Source organism: Elephas maximus, chromosome 25 (genome assembly GCF_024166365.1).
Source record: "Elephas maximus indicus isolate mEleMax1 chromosome 25, mEleMax1 primary haplotype, whole genome shotgun sequence".
In the NCBI taxonomy this organism is placed as follows: Eukaryota; Metazoa; Chordata; class Mammalia; order Proboscidea; family Elephantidae; genus Elephas; species Elephas maximus.
This window is the reverse complement of record NC_064843.1, coordinates 30,559,676-30,582,175: the sequence shown is the minus strand read 5'-3', so window position 1 is coordinate 30,582,175 and position 22,500 is coordinate 30,559,676. Positions and strand designations below refer to the sequence as shown.

General features: G+C 47.0%; 1 protein-coding gene across 1 annotated transcript in view; it reads left to right on the top strand.

The window, feature by feature from the left end:
- The first annotated feature begins 1,344 nt into the window (after positions 1-1,344).
- The window catches only part of FAM83D (family with sequence similarity 83 member D), a 30,618-nt gene continuing 9,462 nt past the window's right edge, over positions 1,345-22,500 (top strand). The window contains exons 1-2 of the mRNA XM_049869765.1: positions 1,345-1,821; positions 19,919-20,086. Coding sequence (XP_049725722.1) covers positions 1,345-1,821; positions 19,919-20,086 — 645 coding nt within the window. The remainder of the gene's footprint in view (positions 1,822-19,918; positions 20,087-22,500) is intronic.

Here is a 22,500-nt window from a genome sequence, read left to right as displayed (position 1 = left end):
AGGCTTGGAGGAGGAGAATTGGAGACAGCAAGTACAGACGACTCTTTCAAAGGTTTATGCAGGAAAACGGGAGGTAGCTCTAGAGGGATGTAGAGTCAACAGGGCATTGTTTTAAGACGAAAAGTACTTCAGCACGTTTGTATGCTGATAGGAATGAACCAGTAAAGATGGGAAAACGATGATCCAGGAGAGAATTGCTGGAGAGAGATGGGCTAGTAGTGGATGCGGGGAGCTAGTGCCCAGATGGAAAGGCTGACCTCAGCCAGGCCCACGGACAGTCCTCATAGTAAAAGGAGAGAAAGCAGATTATGTAGGCAGAGATACAGACAGGCAGGGCCATGTGGACATTCTCTTCTGATTGCTTCCATTTCCTCAGTGAAATAGAAAACAAGTTATCATCTGAGAGTCAGAAGGAGAGGGGAAACGGTAGAGTGAATGAAGAGGGAAATCCCAGGCTAGCAGGCAGCCTTAAAGCACCACTTGAAATCACAAAATCATGAATTTAGAGCGGGAGCAGTAAGCACAGTTGTGTGTTTTTCTCCCGCCACGTGTTCAGGTGCAGATGGAAAGTAAACAGAGAGTTGAATTTAACCAATCAGGGTTGGGGATTTGCCAGGCAAAACGATGAAGTTAGAGAAAAACAAGCTACTTGAAGGTGTAATCAAAGGAACGGTTATTACGAGGAACCGGTATTTTTGGCATGAATAAATTGATAATTAAATCCAGGGGATTAAATCCACGGCTGGTCGCACCAAGCTCTGGGATTCTAGGAGCAGCGCGGTCAGCGTGCGCGGGGGCGAGAGGCAGGTGCCAGTCTCTCTTCTAGGTCTAAGCCTGACTGCCCCGTGGCCAGGTAGGAACGAGCTGTGGAGTGGGCCGGCAGGAGGCGCGCTAAAATGGCCAGGGCCGAACCCTCGGGTTCCGCGCCCGGAGCCGCCACCCCGGGCAGCATGCCGGCTCAGGCCTAGGCCGGGCCCTCTCTCTCCAGCAGGTAAGGCGGAATTCTGCCTCCTGCAGACAGCGAACAGTAAACTAAGTTTAAATCCCGCGAAGCAACCAGCAGAGCATGGGCTCGGAAGCAACCGGCAGCCAATACCGAGGCGCGGAGGGAGGGCCGGCCTGTGGGGCAGCCAATAGCACATCAGGGGGCGGGCCCGTGGCGGGGCTTGCTCCGGACCGATTCTGCCTCTGGGTGAAGGGCGGGGCGGGCCAGGATCACAGCCAATGGTAGAGCGGGACGGCGCAGCCCGGCCAATGGCGCGGGCCGATTTGATTCAAAGGTGCCTATAAAGGCAGGCCCGCACGCCCGCACTCACCTGAGCGTGGCTCTTTAAGGTTGCTGCGATGGCTTTGCGGTCCGACGGCCTGGACGAACTGCCCGCCGCCTGCCTGTCGCCGTGCGGGCCGCCCAACCCGGCCGAGCTGTACAGCGAGGCGCGGCGCTTGGCGCTCGAGGAGTTGGTGACCGGCGGCCCCGACGCCTTCGCGGCCTTCCTGCGACGTGAGCGCCTGGGCCGCTTTCTGAATCCAGACGAGGTGCACGCCGTTCTCAGCGCGGCCGAGCGGCCAGGCGAGGAGGGCGCGGTGGCCTGGGCCGAGGACTCCTTCGGCTCGTCCCACGACTGCTCGTCCGGCACCTACTTCCCCGAGCAGTCGGACCTGGAGCCGCCGCTGCTCGAGCTCGGCTGGCCTGCCTTCTATCAGGGCGCCTACCGCGGGGCCACGCGCGTCGAGGCGCACTTCCAGCCGCGCGGCACCGGTGACCGCGGCCCCTATGGCTGCAAGGACGCGCTGCGTCAGCAGCTCCGCTCGGCGCGAGAGGTGAGCGGGCCGCCTCGGCCCCCGTACGGACGGGAGACCCTCCCCAGGAACGGGAAACTGTGGCCTGCTGGGAGCGCGGGCCGGGCCCCGCTCCCTCTGTGCCCTGTGTCTCCCCGCGAATCCCCGATCCCCCGGTCTCTCCTTGTGGCAGCGGAGGATGGGAGTAGCCTCGGTCCCTGGAATGCGAATTGTACCTGGCGCCTGCACCGCTCTCGCTCTCCCCCAACGGGAGTTCTCCCCGGGTTCCAACTCCCAACAGCCATATCCCCTGAGGGAGGGACCAGAAATACTTTCAGTTCCAAATTTCAGATGAAACCAAACCAGATCGCCAGCTTTCCTGGCTGTCAGCCTACAGTAGATCCCACTTTCCGGGGGCTTCTTTTTAGACACATAGGAAAGAAGTGCATTTCCTAGAGAAAGGTTCTTTAGAAATGTATTGACCTTAGAAACTATTATTGCTGGTCACTTCCACTTGCCTTATATTGCAAAAAGCAAATAAATACATGAAAGGCAAAGTAGAGCCCTGCCCCTTCCCCCCCTGCCATATACCTGAGGGGAAGTTGCTTCTTATGTGAATGGATGGGGCAGGGGTTTGGCTTTTCCATAGGCCGAGGCTGCGCCAGTTAGCTGTAACCAGTTGCCATCAAGCTGATTTTGACTCATGGTGACTCCAGTGTGTCAGAGTGGAACTGTGCTCCATAGAGTTTTCAATGGCTGATTTTTTAGAAGCAGATAGCCAGGCCTTTCTTCAGAGGTGCATCTGGGTGGACTTGAATTGCGCCAGCCTCTACCACTGTAAAGGAAACTCTGGTGGTGTAGTGGATAAGTGCTACAGGTGCTAACCAAGAGGTCAGCAGTTTGAATTCTCCAGGCGATCCTTGAAAACTCTATGGGGCAGTTCTACTCTGTCCTATAGGGTTGCTATGAGTGGGAATGGACTCGAGGGCAGTGGGTTTTCATTAAGCAGCCAAATGCATTAACCATTTTCATCACCCAGAAACTCCCAGTTACAAGTGGCCTCCTAAAGTGCAGATACCCCTGCACTGTAGGTCAGCCCCACTGGTCACAGTGTGGTGTGGTTTCGGGGTGCAGAGGGGAGCTCTTGTCTCCCTGCCAGCCAGGATGACACTGCAGCAGGGTGCTGGGCACCTGGGAATCCAGGAGGAAGAATGCAGCATGCAACATGAATTGGGTAGATACACGTGGTGGCAGACACCTTAGTCCAGAGCCGTAATTAGCTGTTCCCTTGCTTGCTGACGGGCAGTGCCCTGCTCTTTGGCTATCTTTCTGGGCCAGGAACGTGGCAGGTAAAGTGAAGGCAGCGGTGAGATACATGACTGGAACCTGCGTGTCTGACCCTGGATTAAAATACCTGTGCAGCTTGTCCGATGGAAATAGCCAAGTCCAGAGCGAACTGTGACCCTCCCGAGTTTCTGATGTTGGTTGTTCTATACCTGACTGCAGAGCCAGAGGTCACAGTGCTAGTGGATACAGTGAGCTAGTGCCTTGCCTTTGGGCGAGTGGGTGTGGGGTCCAGGCTAGGCTAGTATCAAGCCTGTTGTGCATTGAGTGGGCTGAGGACCCTTTTGATACAAAAGACACTTGTGGGTTCAGTGAGAAGATAAAGGATGGAAAAGGCAGAACTGTGGGGGTGGCATGCAATCCCAAAGCTCACCTTCAGGAGGAGAACTTGAGCACTTGGAACTTGAAAAATGTGTTGAACGGGCCTCCCTGAAAGAGAGCTATGGATAGCCCTAGCCTCTTCCCCAGTTCTAATTTTTGGTAGCAGCGAAGCGGGGGCCCTGGAGCTTAAGGGCAGAGGGAAACTGTTCTGAGAACTCACGCCCGGCCTTGGAGGGGGATGGGGCTGAAGCTCAGATTCTTCTTGGTGCTCGGGGCATTTTGAAATACTGACACACTAGGACCTTTCTATCCTGGATAGAACCTCTTGCCCCACGGCTTGCCCTTTTGTGGCCCTAGTCCAGATAGACAGGCTTCTGTCTGAGATTCTGTATTTGGAACCTGGGCAGTATTTTGGTTTGTTTTGTTAGCTAGGGGTTTTTGTGTATAATTTGTTTTACAAACTTTCCTATGTAAAACGGTTGACTGAGCACTTTAAAAACAACATTTTACTGTGTTTTCAGTAAAGGTTTACACAGCAGTTTAAGTTCCCGTGCAACAATTTCTACACACATTGTTCGGTGACATTGGTTGGAACCTGGGCAATTTTAACTGAGAAAGGTGGTACATTGCCTTTAAAGTTAAGTGAATACCTTCAGTGTACCTCCCATATGCCAAATTATTTGCTTACTCAGTACCTGCTACCTGTCAGGCATTGTGGCCAGAGAATGGGGCTGCAGGTGGAGGGCATATCCTTGCCTGCACTTGAGAGTTGAGTCTGCTGGTGGGAGCCTGAAGAGGTTGCTGCAGGCTCTGCTTGGGGGAGAGGGCTGAAGAAAGAAAGCCTCAGGTGTAGTGGTGACTGGGTGCTGGGGTCCAGGAGGATGGGCAGGGCTTGCCAGGCTGAGAGGATAAGGAACAGAAAGTGTGTTAGGTTAATGGAAGGAGAGGAGGCTGAAGAGAGACTGGAGCCAGATTGTCAAGGGCCTTGCATACTACTTGATAGAGTGATGGGGAGCCTTGAGGGTTTAGAGGGAGGAGTGGAGCATGATCACATTGGTGTTTCTAAGTAGTCATTCTGGTGGGAGCATGAAGGAGAATGGATTAGAGAAGGCTGGGCCTGGTATCAGAGACGGTCAGAAGGAGGAGGCCATAGGAATCTATATGTGAGAAAGGGATCTATGCTGAGGCAGTTTCTGGGGGTGGGAATAAGGAAAGAGTTTTAGATAGAATCCATAGGGCTTGGTGATTAGATGGACTAGAAAGTGGGGAGGGAGGGGCAGGAGAGTAGGCAAGGCCAGGGAGAAGAAGGTATAGGAAGAGCTGACAAGGACTGAAATTTTTTTAGCTTGAGTGTGCAGTAAGGCTACCAAGTTATAATATAGCAAGGAGAATGAGGCTGAGGGTAGGGATGGTGAGATGAGCTGGATTTGAGACATTGAATTTGAGATTCTTGAAACCATTCTTTTATTAAAAAAAAATATAACCTAAGTGTCCATCCGGAGATGAATGGATAAACAAATTATGGTATGTACACACAATGGAATACTATGGAACAATAAAGAACAATGATGAATCTACTAAACATCTCACAACATGCGTGAATCTGGAGGGCATTATGCTGAGTGAGATAAGTCAATCATGAGAGGAAGGACAAATGTTGTATGAGACCACTATTATAAAAACCAAAAAAAAAAAAAAGGTTTACACACAGAAAAAAAAAAACAGTCTTTCATGGTTACAATCTTTCATGGTTATGAAGGAGGGGAGGGTTAGGGAGTGGGAATCACTAACTGGTTAGTAGACAAGTGTCAACTTTGGTGATGTCAGCACAACTTGACCAAGGCAAAGTAATAGAAGCTTCTTAGGCACGTCCAAACACCTTGAGGGACCAAGTTGCTGGGGCTGAGGGCTGGGGACCATGGTCTCAGGGGACATCTAGGTCAATTAGCATAGTTCGTAAAGAAAATATTCTGTATCTTTCCTTGGTGAATAGTGTCTGGGGTCTTAAAAGCTTGCGAGCAGCCATCTAAGACACATCTGTTGGTCCTGTCAGGAGCAAAGGAGAATGAAGGAAACCAAAGACAACAAGGAAAATAGTCCAAAGGACTAACGGACCACATGAATCATAGCTTCCACCAGCCTGAGCCCAGAAGTACTGGCTACCACCACTGACTGTTCTGACAGGGATCACAATAGAGGGTCCTGGACAGAGTGGGAGAAAAGTGTAGAACAAAATTCAAGTTAAAAAAAAAAAAAGATCAGACTTACTGGTCTGACAGACACTGAAAAAAACCCCTGATACTATGGCCCCCAGACGCCCTGCTAACTCAGAACTGAAGCCACTCCCAAAGTCCACCTTTCAGCCAAAGAGTAGACAGGCCTAAAAAGCAATAACACGTGTGAGGGAAATGGTTCAATCAAGTATATGAGACCAAACGGGCAACAGCTACCCAAAAGCAAAGATGAGAAAGCAGGAAGGGACAGGGAAACTGGACAGATGGACGTGAGGAACCTGGGGTGGAAAGGGGGAAAGTGCTTTGTGCTGTAAACTTTCACCTAAAGCACACACACACAAAATTTATAATAATACTTTCTCTCTGCTAGGCACTGTTCTAAGTAACCCGTACAAGAGTTTGAGGTAGTACAGTTATCGTATTCTTCCTACAGATGACAGAACCCAGACATAGAGAAGTCAAGTTGCCTTGAAGTCACACAGCTAGGGAATGAAGAGACAGGATTCAAACTGAGACACAGACTCTTTAAGCACTGGTCACTGCTAAGCTCCGCGCGATGCCTGAGGAGATAAAGAGCCCTCTCTGTCCTCTCCTTTTCCTCCAGGAGCTCATTCTCACGTGGATAGAGGCTTAGGGGTGGAGAGGTAATAGCTAATCTGGCAGCCGGCCGAGTGCTGCCGCTTTGGGTAGAGGCATGTGATGTATACACAGGAGTGGCTGTGGCACTCTGACCACATCCTTTGTGACAGCAGGGACCGTGAAGATGCGGGTCTTGGGCTGTTTTCATCAGGAGACGAGAGGCTACTCTGTGTCTCTGTGTGGATGGTGAAAGCAGTTAATGATGAATGACTGAGCGCTTCCACTGGTCAGTTTCTGTGCTTAGCCCTTTACCTGGATTATCTCATTTCACCCTCCCAGCCCTAGGAAGAGGCTGCAGTTAAGGAGAGACCAGACTCCAAGAGGTTAAATGACATGCCCAAGATCAGGCAGATAGTAGGGGGCAGAGCAGGGCTCGAGCCCAAGTCTGCCTGCCTCCTGAGCCCCACTTTCAGTCTCTGCTCCACACAGCCGCCCTGCCACGCACTTTGGTCATTTTCCACAGGCTGAAGGTTTTTGATGGTTTCTTAAGATTTGGTGTTTTTACCTTCGGGTTGCATATGCTGTAAATAGGAAAATGATGACAACGGTAGCTCTGCGCCTTTCGGGAAGAAGACTGAGGTGGTCAGTTTTGAGAGGAGGAGGCAATAGGCCAGCAGAGGACCTCCTTGACCCATCAAGTAGTGAAGGAAGGACTGTGGCAGAGCCCTGTGTTCATGAAACCAGGAGAATATGGGTCCCTGGGTTTGGGTTTCATGAGTCAGGATGCATTTTCCTCTCCCCGGGAAAGGCATAGCCAGAGTATTCTGGTGCCTAGATCACAGGAGGCACGTGGGAATCTTTTGGTGGATGAACGAAGGACTTTACGTTAATATCTGACTCTGAATTCCACGTGAAGGATCTCAAGTAATGACCCCAGAAGTTAGAGCCAGGCTGCACTAGAACAGGGTCAGATCCAGGTGTTTGCCCCAGCTTTATTTGCCCTACCTGGGGAGGTCTGAGTCTCAACCTGCATCTTCATCAGGCGTGGCTCTGGAAGGATCCTGGACACAAGCCTCCAGGACCAGGGTATGGGCACAGGAAGCCCAAGTCACTTGGTAAATGGCAGTGTCTAATCAGGGCCCTGGTGGCACAGTGGTTAAATGTTTGGCTGCTAACCAAAAGGTCGGCAGTTCGAATCCACCAGCCTCTCCTTGGAAACCCTATGGGGCAGTTCTGCTTTGTGCTATAGGGTCGCTATGAGTTGGAATCGACTGGACAGCAGCAGTTTTTTTTTTTTTTAATCCTGGTTCTAAGGAGCCATGTTGGAGCAATGTTTAAGCACTCAGCTGCTATCTAAAATGTTGGTGGTTTGAACCTACCCAGCTGCTCTGTGGGAGAAAGATGTGGCAGTCAACTTCCGTAAAGACTACAACCTTGGAAACCTTATGGGGCAATTTTTCTTTGTCCTGAAGGGTAGCTATGAGTTGACTCAACGGCGGCGGGTTTTGTCTTGTTTGGAGAGGTGAGCTGGAGGGTGTGGATCTGCCAGTTCCTTCTTTGGCTTAGTTTCTGTGTGCCTTTCAAAGCATGGGCATCCCACCACACGGATGGAGGTCTGTTGTTTAAAAAACACACCATTTACCTATAGCATGACTTGTGGACAAAACTGACTGATTTGGCCTTTTTGAGAGTGATGTTTGCCTCCTATGGAATTTTGAACAGTGCAGGTTGTTTTCCTTACACTCTGACTCTAAAATCTGCCCCTACACCCTTAGATTTGTTGATGACTCCATTCAGTTGCCTCAGTTGCCATGTGAATTGGTGTTTGACTGGGCTGTGTTGTTAGATGCCACCGAGTTGGTTCCAACTCATAGCGTCCCTATGTACAACAGAACGAAACACTGCCTGGTCCTGTGCCATCCTCATAATCATTGCTATGTTTGAGCCCATTGTTGCAGCCACTGTGTCGATCCATCTTGGCAAGGGTCTTCCTCTTTTGTGCTGACCCTTTACCTTACCAAGCATGATGTCCTTCTCCAGGGACATCATGTCCCTGATAACATGTCCAAAGTATGTGAGATGTGGTCTCGCCGTTCTTGTTTCTAAGGAGCATTCTGGTTGTACTTCCAAGACAGATTTGTTTGTTCTTTTAGCAGTCCATGGTGTATTCAACATTCTTCACCAACACCACAATTAAAAGGTGTCAGTTTTTCTTCGGTCTTCTTTATTCATTGTCCAGCTGTGGCCCCCACAAATCAGGTGGGGAAGGAGGCCTTGCCTGGCAGTGCTGCAAGAATTAGACCTCATCTGGTGATGTGCTTTTGATGGAACTCTCAGACTGTTTCTGGATTCTGAATGAGAGATTCCACACTCCTCAAAGCCATCGTTTTTATCAGCTGCCTAGTCCCTGGTAGTGCAATGGTTAAGTGCTCAGCTGCTAACTGAAACCCATCCAGCAATTCCATGGGAGAAAAGACCTGGCGATCTGCTCCTGAAAGATGACAGCCAAGAAAGCCCTGTGGGGAAGTTCTATCTGTAACATGAGGTCGCTCTGAGTCAAAATCGGCTCATCGGTACCTATCAGCGAAAGCATCCCCTATGTTCCTTTGTTCCAAAGTGTTCTTTTGCTCTGACCTCACCCTTGCGGACCCTTCTGATCATATGAGCGTTAGTGAACGTGGTCATGGCACAGACGAGGATCCTGCCAGGCGGAGCAGTAGCTGTGGAATTTGTTGGAGGCCACAGAACCTGTGTAGTGTGATCTGTTCCTGTTCCTAATGGCAGTATCAATCCAGAGCAGGGTTTCTCAACTGCAGCACTGTTGGCAGTTTGGGCTGGAGAATTCTTTGTCCTGGGGGGCTGTCCTGTGCATTGTAGAATGTTGAGCAGCATCCCTGCCCTCTACCCACTAGATGCCAGTCCCACTGCCTTACCCCCTGCCTCCCCTACCCCAGTCATGACATTCAAAAATGTCTCCAGATACTGCTAAATGTCCCCTGGGGGTCAAAATCGCCCCCTACCGAGAACCACTGGCCTACAGGGTTTCCCGAAGATTCCTGACAGGATGGCTTGTCTAGCCCTTCCTGTGGTTTTATGTGTCAAGTCTTTGATTTTGTTATCTTAGCCATTTCACTGCTCTTTTCTTTTTCACGGAGTACCCATCAGGCAGTGAGGAAGCTGCAGGATTGTTGTGCGATTCTTTTATGGATAGAAGATAAGTTCTTTCAGGAAAAAAAAAAAAAGATGTGGGTATGGTGGCTTTTTGAAAATCCTAATGCAAACGATATAACCTCTGGATAGGGAATTTGGTAATACCAGCAAAATTTCAGTCAGTGTTTACTCTTTGACCTAGCAATTCCACTTCTGTGAATCTATCCCAATGATAATACTGGCAAAAATATGAATAGATGTATGCAATAGGCTGTTTGTTGCAGCACCAATTATAGGAGAAGACCTGAAGCAGCTCACACGTGTCCTTCAGTAGGGGACTGGTGAGTAGCTAAGACAATGGAGTGAGTGTTCTGCAGCTGTGGAAAGGAGTGAGGACTAGCTCTGTATTCTGTTACTCAGTGTCTAGAACTGCACTCACAAATGTGGCTATTAGCCACATGTGGTATTTAAATTTATAGTAATTAAAGTTAAATGCAATGAAAAATTCAGTTCTTCAGTTGCAGTAGCCATAGTTCCAGTGTTCAATAGCCACATGTAGCTTGGTGGCTGCCATATTGGACAACACAGATAAAGAAGGTTCTGTTGGACAGCACTAATCTAGAACAGTGTATATAGTATGCCACCTCTTGTCAAAGGGGTTGTTGTTGTTAGTTGCTGTCGAGTCAATTCCACTCATGGTGACCCTACGCGTGCAGAGTAGAACTGTTTCATAGAGTTTTCAGGGCTGTGACCTTTCAGAAGTGGTTCACCAGGCCTGTCCTCCAAGGTGCCTGTCTTAGTTATCTAGCACTACTTTAACAGAAATACCACAAGTGGGTGGCTTTAACAAACAGAAATTTATTTTCTCACGGTTTAGGAGGCTAGAGCACTGGCTCTAGGGGAAGATTTCCTCTCTGTTGGCTCTGAGGGAAGGTCCCCATCTCTTTTCAATTTCTGTCTGTTTCTTGTCGATCTCTGTGTGGCTTAGCATCTATCTTGCCCCATCTTTGCTTGCTTGTTTGCTTAATCTGCTCTTTTATATCTCAAAAGAGATTGATTTAAGACACACCCTACACTAATACGGAGCCCTGGTAGCGTAGTGGTTAAGAGCTATGGCTGCTAACCAAAAGGTTGGCAGTTTGAATCCACCAGCTGCTCCTTGGAAACCGTATGGGGCAGTTCTACTCTGTTCTGTAGGGTCACTATGAGTTGGAATTGACTCAACAGCAATGGGTTTCTTTTTTGTTGTTGTTTTCTGCACTAACACTGCCTCATTAACATATCAAAGGAAACCCATTCTCAAATGGGATTATAAATACTGGTACAGGAGTTAGGGTTTACAGCACATGTATTTGGGGACACAATTCAGTCTATGACAGCGTCTCTCAGTGGGTTTGAACCACCCAACCTTTCAACTAGTAGTTGAGCTCCTAACTCTTTGCGCTACTCAGGGACTCTTTCTATCTGAGGGGACATATGTGTATGTATATATATGTGTGTGTGTGTATATGTGTATATATGTATGTGTATTTGTGTATGTATATGTTTTAAAGTGGAAAGATAAACCAAAAACTAAATGAAATTTTTATCTTAATGAGGAGGGAGGGAGGAAAAGGAGAGACGGGACAAGGATGGAAGCTGGGCTTCTCTGGATGAACCTTGTTTGGTAGATTGGATTTTGGAACCAGGCAACTATTTTGCATAATTATAAAATAAAAATCAAAATGATAACACCCCCGCTCACCATCCCCCCCAAAAAACCTCTTGATGCTTTTTCTTCTCTTTTTAAAGCTCACCTGTGTACTACATGCTGGAACAGTACAGAGAAAATGCAGGTGTGTGTTGTATGTGGTCAGTCCCTGTATGGCTCCCAGCCTCCTGCCCTCCTGGAGAGGCACTTACCACTCTTTTCAGACCGAGGCTCAGCCAGCACTTGAATCTGATGCTCAGATTGTTGATTTTATAATAACAGCCTATGAAACCTAGGGAAAACGACATACACGAACAAATTTAGGCCTTGCTGTGGACATTTATATTTTTTCTGTTTTAAAACCTTGAAGATGTTGTAACTATCAAGATGGTTGTTTAAAATTTTATGAAGAAATGCTAAGGAGATCATTTCTGTTCTATTAAAAAATTCAATAAATGGGGAGAAAATATATCCTTTGCTTTTTTGGGAAGAGGGTCTCCAGAAGAGTAAGTGGCAAGAGAACTAGGAATTGAAGGAAACCAAGCCTGGGGGCTGTGAGGTCAAGGGGAATTCAGTGGAACGAGTTGTTGAGCGCAGGACAAGCTGACACATCTTTGAGTGTGTGGAGCCCTTTGGTAGAATTCCAAGCATGTTGCACATCTGTCCTTGCTTTATGACTATGGGTGGGAAGGGAAACTGAGGCCCAGTAGGAAGGGGTGATTGACATGAACTTCCTGCTTCATGCAGTGGAAGAGCTGGAACAAGAACTGGAATGACTGACCATGAGTGGCCCCCTCGTGGCTATCCGTGTGCCTGGTCAGAGCCCAGACCCACCCAGCCCACTGAGTGTGCATGAATCAGACTTTACAGAGCTGGAAGGGGCCTACGATCATCTGATTCAGGGCCCTTGTTCTCAGCTGAGGACACTGAGGCCGAGGGAGAATGACTTGTCCAGTTAGAATTGGGACTAAGAATATGAGTAACTGCCAAGTGTTTACATGGATTCTTTCATTGACCGAACCACCAAACACCATGAGATAGGTAACATTATTTGCATATTACAGAAGCCAACAGAACTTAAATAACTTGCTAGAGGGTACATGGTACCTGGAAGTCAAGGAGCCAAGATTGAAGTCCAGGTCAAAATCTACAACCTGTTCATGGAGCACCTGTGTTCCTCAAGGTTTCCTGATTTAGTCGACAATAGTACCTGTAGAGAGAAGGTGAACAGTGTCCTAGGGAGTTCCACATTTCTTTAACATCTGTGTCTCGATTATTTCACACTATTAGTAATTGTCCTCCTTGGTGGGCTTGATCCTGAATACTTTATGGAATACTCTGCTGATCCTTTTAGGATTAATTTCAAGCTCTCAATCATTTGAAGACTGAGTATTAGACTTGTTTAGAATAGTAATTAGTCTAGCATTTTTCTTATAGGTGGTTTCAGAGTCAGACAGACAGACATGGGTTGAAATTCCAGCCCCTGCATTTGCTTGGGTGTGCCACTTTGGACAACTTACCTAACCTCTCCAAGCTTTAGTCTCCTCATCTGAAAACTGGAGATAGCAGTTTAATAGGGTTTTGAAATCTCTAGATGTCTCTTTAGAGCATTTGTGCTAGAAGGCCCCAGTTCTCCTGAAATGTAATGTGAACAACGGGGTCTGTGACCTTCCAAAGACTAAGAATACTGTAGCGATCTCTACTTTAACTACATGGATCACCAAGTTCCCCGGTACAATTCAGCTAGGGAGTATCCGGAGTGACCGCGAGGGGTAAAACCTCGGATTTTATCGTCTGAGATGATGAGGTGGAACTAGACACAGCTGCTGCTGCTGCAGATGTGGCTGGAGAAGTGCAGGAATGGTGGGATGCTGCAGGTAGGCTGCTGCCAGGCTCTGACCTGCTGGATGTTTTCCTTCTCAGGCTTTATGTGATGATTGAGTTGCACAAGGGCGTGTTGTTGTGTGCTGTTGAGTCGACTGCAATTTAAAGCTACCCTATATGACGGTATAGAACTGCCCCATAGGGTTTTCCAGGCTGTAATCTTTACGGGACAAATCTTTCTTATGCAGAGCCACTGACGGGTTCAAACCGCTGACCTCTTGGTTAGCAGCCAAGCACTTAACCATTGTGCCGCCAGGGCTCCTTTGCAGATGGGCACAGACCCTGAAATAGACTCTTGAAAGTCTCCACTTGCATAGCTGTCTAGCCCTAAGAGAGTGGGCAGGCCGTGTGCAGCACGGGCTGGCAGATGACAGTGCCCACAGTGACTGGGAACACTTGATGGGCCTGGGATGCCTGCCTTCCCGTCATGTCTCTCCTTCATCCATCGCCACATTATACCTCAGGGAGTGGGCACCTTGACCGATTTCTGTGCCATCTTTCGAGTTTGGGTATCTTTTTTTTTTTTAGGGCCCAGCTGTCTGTAGCGTGTATGCAAATATCTAGTTGAGCCTGGCCTGAGAAAACAGGACTCGGCTGGTTAGTGAATGAGTCCAGATCATTGCTCAGCTCAGTGAAGAGGCTGTCCCTTCAGAGGTTTGAAAAGCCCAGGTCTAGTTCAGCAATCCAGGGCTTGGTTGCACAGGGGCTTGGGAGGGGGGGGTGGGGGAGGAGTGTAAAAGGGTGAGAGTGAGGTCTTGAAGAAAAGGAGACCTTCCTGCTCATTGGTTCCACCAGTAGAAATATTCTTTCTGCAGAAGGCATTTATCAATCCTGCTTTAGGAAGGGAGGAGAAGATGTGGGGTGCAGGAGGAGTTAGGAGAAGAAACCTCCCACCCTGTCAACCTTCCGAATACCCTGTGGATATTGGGGATCAGCGTTCAAATTTATATTATTTTCAATGCGCAGGAAAGGTTGAGGCTTGAAAACAGAACAATGAAACTAATAGCAAATTAGATTCTTACTCACTGTGTAACAAAGGTGTTGTTTGTACAAGTGTTTTTTTTTAAGAGGTGAATCAAAATTCAACTTGGCAGGCTACCTTATTCTCTGGGCCCTGCTCCCAGGTCCCTGCCTACCGCAAACCTCTCTAATCTGGCCAGTAGGCCAGGGTGCACCCATCACTCTGTGTTATCCCAGGCTTGTCTCCTGTCTCCCTCGAGAGACCAGGTTTCCCAAGGACAGAGATTGGCCCTAGATCGTCAGTGCCCGCTGCCATGCCAGGCTCCTGGAGAGCACAAGCCCACACTGAGTATGTGAGAGGATGGTGGGAAATCAGGGAGGTGAGCATGTGGCCGGGCTTCTCTCGTCAGCTTCCTCTTGCGAGCGATGGTCTTGTTCTTACCCTTGTGTGTTCAGGACCCCTTCATGAAGGTTTTACTGCCACCTCAAAATCAGTTTTGACATTTCTTTCTCAGACTTGTTTCTTTTTCTGTGTTTCCTATTTCTGTGGAGCTGACTCTCCACCTTCTCCCCCACCCCCATCTCCCTCTTCTTTACTCCCCTAGTCTCTGGTGTCCTTTGCGTCGCTCTCCCAGGGCCCCTTTTCCCTCCTTGGCTCTCCTCATTGCCTCTTGGCTGGCCCCTTGTCAAAGCCTCTTTACTGATTCTCCTTCTCTCAGTCTCCAGTCCTCCTAAATGCTACTCCTCAGTGAAGTTTTTATTTTTTTTACAGTGCTCAAGTCATGGGGCAGCTCCACTCCATTCTCTAGGGTTGCTGTGAGTCAGAAATGATTCAAAGACAGTGGGTTTGTGTTTTGTTTGTTTAAACACAATAGGATTTTTTTTTTCCCCAGTTGCCATCAAGTCAGTTCTGACTCACGTCAACTCCATGTATGTCAGACTAGAACTGTGCTCCTTAGGGTTTTCTTTCTTTCTGTCTTTTTAAAAAATAATGAGTTTTTGGTGAAAGTTTACATAGCAAATTAGGTTCTCATTTAACACTCTCTACACCTACTGTTCAGTGACATTGGTTAAATTTTCCACGTTGTATCAATATTCTCATTATTTCCATTCTGGTTGTTCCGTTTCCATTATTCTTATGTCCCTGTCTCCCCACTCCCCCCCCCCCTGCCCCCAACCTTCTCATCTTTGCTTTAGGGTAAATGTTAACCACTTGGTCTCACATACATGGTTTTTTTTTTTTTTTTTTTTAATATAAAGGAGCACTGTACTCACGGGTGATATTTTTTATTTTGTGAGCCAATCTGTTATTTAGTTGAAAGGTGACCTTCGGGAATAATTTCAGTTCAAAGTTTAAAGGGTATCTCAGGACAGTAGTAGTCTCGGGAGTTCTTGAGTCTCTGCTGGTCCAGTAAGTCTAGCCTTTTTTTAAGATTTTGAGTTTTGTTCTATGATTTTTCTCCCATTCCATCCGGGACCATCCATTGTGGCCTTGGTCAGAACAATCGTTAGTGGTAGCTGGCACCATCAAGTTCTTCTTGTCTCTGAATAGGTAAGGCTGTGGTTCGTGTAGGCAGTTGGTCCTGTAGATTGGTTTCTTCTTTGAATCTTTAGTTTCCTTTTGCTCCAGGGGAGTAGAGACCAATAGTTGTATCTTTAATGGCTACTCGTAAGCTTTTAAGACCCCAGATGCTACTTACCAAACTAGAATGCAGAACATAAACTTTATAGACTGTTGTGCCAGTTGACCAAGATGCCCCATGAGACTATAGTCCTTAGCCTTCAAACCCAGTAAACCAATCCTGTGAGGTGTTTGGTTATGTCTGGGAGGTATCCGTGACTGTGCCTCTATGTGCTTTGTTATTTGGTTGAATATATTTGCAGCACTCACAAACGTGTATATAGATATGCCTACAGATACACCTATTATGCACACATACATACATACATATAACTTTCTATAGATGTATATGTGTACATATCTATGTAACCATTCACCTATTTTTTGGTTGTTACTGCTGCCAAATTGTATGTTACAGCATTTACCAATAATGTTCAATTAAGTTTCAATGAAGTTTGTTAACCTAAAAAATATCTAAGTGCCTGCCATGGTGTTGGCCCTTAAGTACATGGTCCTGTGTTGGAGGAGGTGGACCAGATCTCCTGCCTACACTAACTTTGCTTGCAGCATTGGTTTCTTTTGTACGGCTGGATTCATCACTTTGAACTCATTAGTCTCCTTTAAAAACAAAAACAAAAACTCCCCCACATTGCCACAATAATGTTGATTCTTTAGTTGGCATTCAAGGCATTCTGTGGTCTTGCTCATTCACCTGCCTTTCCCACTCATGTCCTATTGCTCCCTTTCATGCATGCTGTACGTTCCAGCCAAACTGGTACGTACTCATCATTTCCTACCTCTTCCTCTGCGATCACATGGCTTCCTGCCAGGATGCCCTCTCCTTCATTTCCCTCATGTCTTCATGTCCAAATCTTGCTTCTTGTTTGTGATTCAGCACAAATGCCATCTCCTCCAGGGAGGCTTCCCTGCTCTTACTTGGTAAACATTTGAGTGCCTGTAGTGCTTCCACCACTGCAAAGGAGATGCTTCTGTTCCCCAAGGTCTTCCCCCGGGGAAGACTTCTGTGCCATTTTGCTTCCCAGCATCCCATGTCCCCTCCTTGAGGGTAAGTTGGATTTATGTCAAACTCTTTTTAGCCATCTTTCTGCCTAATAGTGTTCAGCCCACAGTTATCATACCTTGCCCTGAGCTAAGCCCTTTCCATGCTTGGTCTCATTTAATTCTCACACCGTCTCTTTGGCAGAGATGCTAGTGTTATCCAGAGGAGGAAACTGAGGCTCAGAGAGACTAAGCAACTTGCCCAGGGTCACACAGAGCCAAGATCTATGCTCAGGCCTTTCTGCCTTTTAACCACTGTGTTATGTGACCTGGATGAATGGGATAGATAAAATAGGACCTATAATATAAAAACGCCATAGGAGGATACCAACTTCTGAAGATACCACCAATTCAGAAAGAATACTTCTTATTTGTAATATCACTGTGTCCAGTGGGTGTTAGCTGTGCCTTTTATAAAGAATAGCTTACCGCCTTGAGACTAGAAGAACTAAATGGTTTCCTCCTACCACTACTGAGTGTTCTGATCAGGAATACTATAGATGAATCCAGATAAAAAGGGAGAAAATGTGGAACAGAACTTCAAATTCTTAAAGAATGCAGACTTACTGGACCTATTGAGGCCAGAGGAGTCCTGAGACTATGGCCCTGGGTTATTCTTCAAATCTTGAATTGTAACTGTCCCCTGAAATAGTCACCTTTAAACTAAGCAACAATTTGGCCCAAAGAGTTCGTCCTCTTTAGTATTGCATTAAAAAAAAAAAAAAAAAAAATCGTTTGTATAAAACCAAGGGGTCAACAGCTATTTTAAAGCATAAATGAGAAGGTTGGGAGGCCAGGAGATTAAGTAAATAGAAGTTAAACAACTAGAACAGAAATAACGAGAATGTTGACACAATGTGAAAATATAATCAGTGTCACAGATCATTACATCTAGAAACTGTGGAATGGGAGCTGGTTTTGCTGTATATTTTCACAAAAAAAGAAAAAAGTATAGCTCGCAGCCCCGGTTGCATCAAGATTGCGGAGGAGAGGGGAGAGGCAGCCGGGGAGCTAACGTGGCCTCCCCTGGCTCGGTCACAGCTGTGACTTCTGGGAGCTGGTGTTTCAGGGTCCCTCATCGTGGTAGATGATTCTCTCCTGTCTTGGAGAAGGATGGCAGCGTTGCCTCATCGTATCTGCATTGTTTCTTTAACCCCCATTTTTTTTTTACTTAAGGGGTAGCAGCTGTCAGGCACTGTTCTGAGTCCTCTGGGGCCACAGAGGTGAATTGCTTCTGTTCACGGACCTCTGCTCCAGGTGGAGAGATGAGACCCGTGAATAAATAACCTTGCCAGTTGCCGCTGAGTTGAGGCCAACTCATGGCATCCCCGTGTGTGCAGAGCGGAACTGCTGCACGGGGTTTTCAATGGCCGTGACCTTTGGACGGCAGATCCCCAGGGCTTTCTTTTGAGGCACCTCTGGGTAGACTCAAACCGCCAACCTTTTGGTTAGTAGTCGAGCGTTTAACCATTTGTGCCACCCAGGGACTCCATATAGAACATAAAGCTCGGAAAAAGAGTGTATGATATCCCGAGAGACGCAGGTTTTTACTATTGAGGCTGAGAGGCGAGAGAAACCCCTTCAGATTGCACAAGAGGTCCCGAACCTTGGCTTCAGGGAGTGGTTTCCTTAATTAACACCCCCATGTTCTGACTCCATGTGTAGGGACTTGTTTCTAAGCCTGGATGTTTTGACACCCCCACGGCCCTGCCTGGAGTTAGCCGAGGGCCACGATCTTAAAGCTACGAAGAAGGGCGTAATTACAGGCTTTGTGGCTGGAGCAGCCTCTCTTTAGCGAGGAGAGCTGGGGGCTGGCAGATGCCTCCCTGGACTGATAAAGTGAATACAGGAACAGATGCTTAAAGGATCTTTGTACCTTGCACTTTCTGTAACGTGGTTGTTTAGCTCCCACTATAAACCTATCTTGCAGCTAAGGAAACACATTCGAAACAGCCCAGTGACACATGGCAAAGAGGCAGCTGTTAACTGTAGCCTGATGGTGGCCATGGAAAATCGATAAGGAGGCACAAATGGAGCTGTGTTGTTGTGGGGAAGAAAGGGCTGGTCTAAGCTTCAGGGAAGAATCCTTAGAAATATGTCCTTGTTCCTGTTGCGGGGTCGTGCTGTGGACAGAGACCAAAGAGCTGTGGAGGTCACCCTTTGTGGAGGACAGACTGGTGCTAAGGAAGCTGTCTGCTTAGATCCCGTGCAGCAGGCAGCGGATGAGGACTGACTGGTGGAGGGGGTGAAGGGGCATTGGTGGTTCAGTGCTAGAATTCTTGCCTTCCATACGGGAGATCCATGTTCAATTCCCTGCCAATGTACCCGACACACAGCCGCCCACCCGTTTGCCAATGGAGGCTTACATGTTGCTATGGTATTGAACAGCCTTCAGCAGAGCTTCCAGACTGTGATGGACTGGGAAGAAAGGCTCGGCAGTCTAAATCAGGCATATGAAAACCCTATGGATCATAACAGTCCAACATGCAACCGATCACGGGAGTGACGTAGGACCTGGCAGTGTTTCATTCCATTGTTCATGGGTCACCATGGTCGGTGGCTGACTCAGTGGCAGCTGGCAACAGTGGAAGGGGTAGAGCATTACAAAGATGTGGTGTGCAAAGTTACTGAAGAAAAGATGGGAGGATCTGGTTGCCTGGCTTGATCTGTTTCAAGCTATGAGCTGGGAGTGAGTGGGGTGGCCATTTCTAGATCATAGTATAAAATCAGAGATTACCATTTCAAAATCAGACAATAAAACCATAGACTTGGAGAATGATGCAACCAGAAGTAGTCTCAGAAAGAATCTACAGTTTTATTGACTTGTTTTGCAGCTGTAGAAAACTGAAGCCCAGGAAGGAATGCAGCATGCCTAAAATGACAGATTGTCAGCCACAGAACCTACACAGCTTGATCTGAATCGAGCCTGCAAGACAGAGGTTTTAAATGAGGAAGAGAAACTCAATGGAATGGGTTCATAGGATGGCAAGGCAGTGCATTAATCTGTAATTTTTGAGAAATTTGCCAGTGTGGAGAAGGAGAGTGACCAGAAAGGGTTGGGGAGGACTGCACCAAGTCAAGATTTGTAGGATACGGATCTTTGGGACTGGAAGAGTGTATGATGAGGGGGGAAAACCAGTATTACAGAAGAAGGAGGAAGGAAGGATAACTGTAGGTGGGATCTTTTCCCGGCTCTGAGATGGTGTCCAGATACTGGACAAGAGGCCAACAGGCTGTCAGGTGGTATTTTTTGTGAGCTAACAGCTTGCTCTTCCCTCTGCCCCCACACCCCCATAGGTGATTGCTGTGGTGATGGATGTGTTCACCGACATCGACATCTTCAGAGACCTGCAGGAAATATGTAGGAAACAGGGAGTTGCTGTGTACATCCTCCTGGACCAGGCCCTTCTCTCCCAGTTTTTGGATATGTGCATGGATCTGAAAGTCCATCCTGAACAGGAAAAGGTTTGTGTTACACTGTTTCCAGGTTTACCACAGTCAGCAAACACTATGGAGCATCTGTCATCTACAAGGCTGTGGGTGGTGGTATCCTCTTACACAAGTTAGGGAACTGAGGCCCTGGGCCAACTCATTTGTCTGAAGTCTCACAGAAAAGAAGTGAGAGAGTCAGGATTCAAAACCTTGGCCTCTCGCCTGTGCCGTATTGCCTCCTAACGGAGCACAAACCACTCTGTTGATGCCTAGAGGCTGCCTCAGAAGAGGCCTCTTTTTAAAAATTATTTATTTATTTATTTTTAAAATTATTATTGTGCTTTAAGTGCAAGTTTACAAATCAAGTCAGTCTCTCATACAAAAATTTATATACACCTTGCTATATACTGCTAGTTGCTGTCCTCCTAATGAGACAGCACATTCCTCCTCTCTACCCTGTATTCCCCATGTCCATTCAACCAGCTTCTGTCCCCCTCTGCCTTTTCATCTCCCCTCCAGACAGAAGCTGCCCACATAGTCTCATGAGTCTACTTGATCCAAGAAGTTCACTCCTCACCACTATCATGTTCTATCTTATAGTCCAGTCCAATCCCTGTCCAAAGAGTTGGCTTTGGGAACGGTTCTTGGCTTGGGATAACAGAAGGTCTGGGGACTGTGACCTCCAGCGTCCTTCTAGTCTCAGCCAGACCATTAAGTCTGGTCTTTTTATGAGAATTTGAGGTCTGCATCCCACTGCTCTCCTGCTCCCTCAGGGGTTCTCTGTTGTGTTCCCTGTCAGGGCAGTCATCGGTTGTAGCCGGACACCATCTAGTTCTTCTGGTCTGAGGATGATGTAGTCTCTGGTTTATGTGGCCCTGTCTATTGGGCTCATAATTCCCTTGTGTCTTTGGTGTTCTTCATTCTCCTTTGCTCCAACTGGGTTGAGACCCATTGATGCATCTTAGATGGCCACTTGCTAGTGTTTAAGACCCCAGATGCCACTCTCCAAAGTGGGATGCAGAATGTTTTCTTAATAGATCGTATTATGCCAACTGACCTAGATGGCCCCTGAAACTGTGGCCCCCAACCCCCGCCTCTGCTATGCTGCCCTTCAAAGCATTCGGTTTATTCAGGGAACTGCTTTTGGTTTAGTCATTTTCTGGTTACCTCTCCTGTATTGTGCATTGTCTTTCCCTTCGCCTAAAATAGTTCTTGTCTACTATCTAGTGAACCCCCGCTCCCTCACTCCCTCCCCACTCTTGTAACCATCAAAGAATAGTTTCTTCTCTGTTTAAAGTATTTCTTGAGTTCTTATAATAGTGGTCTCATATAATACTTGTCCTTTTGCAGCTGATTTCACACAGCATAATGCCTTCCAGGTTCCTCCATGTTATGAAATGTTTCACAGATTCCTCACTGTTCTTTATCGATGTGTAGTATTCTGTTGTGTGACTATACCATAATTTATTTATCTATTCATCCGTTGATGGGCATCTTGGTTGCTTCCATCTTTTTGCTATTGTAAACAGTGCTGCAGTGAACATGGGTGTGCATATATCTGTTCATGCAAAGGCTCTTATTTCTGTAGGGTATATTCCAAGGAGTGGGATTGCTGGATCGTATGGTAGTCCTAGTTCTAGCTTTTTAAGGAAGCGCCAAATCGATTTCCAAAGTCATTGTACCATTTTACATTCCCACCAGCAGTGTGTAAGTGTTCCAGTCTCTCCACAACCTTTCCAACATTTATTATTTTGTGTTTTTTGGATGAATGCCAGCCTTGTTGGGGTGAGTTGGAATCTCATTGTAGTTTTGGTTTGCATTTCTCTAATGGCTAATGATGGTGAGCATTTCCTCATGTATCTATTAGCCGCCTGAATGTCTTTGGTGAAGTGCTGTTCATATCCTTTGCCCGTTTTTTAATTGGGTTATTTGTCTTTTGTAGTTGAGTTTTTGCAGTATCATGTAGATTTTAGAGCTCAGGCGCTGATGGGAAATGTCATCGCTAAAAACTTTTTCCCAGTCTGTAGGTAGTCTTTTTACTCTTTTGGTGAAGTCTTTGGATGAGCATAGGTGTTTGATTTTTAGGAGGTCCCAGTTATCTAGTTTCTCTTCAGTTTTTTGTGCATTGTTAGTAATGTTTTGTATACTGTTTATGTCATGTATTAGGGCTCCTGGCATTGTCCCTATTTTTTCTTCCATGATCTTTATTGTTTTAGATTTTATATTTAGGTCTTTGATCCATTTTGAATTAGTTTTTGTGTGTGGTGTGAGGTATGGGTCTTGTGTCATTTTTTTGCAGGTGGATATCCAGCTCTGCCAGCACCTTTTGTTAAAGAGACTGTCTTTTCCCTTTTTAACTGACTTTGGGCCTTTGTGAAATATCAGCTGCTCATATATGGATGGATTTATGTCTGGATTCTCAATTCTGTTCCATTGGTCCATGTATC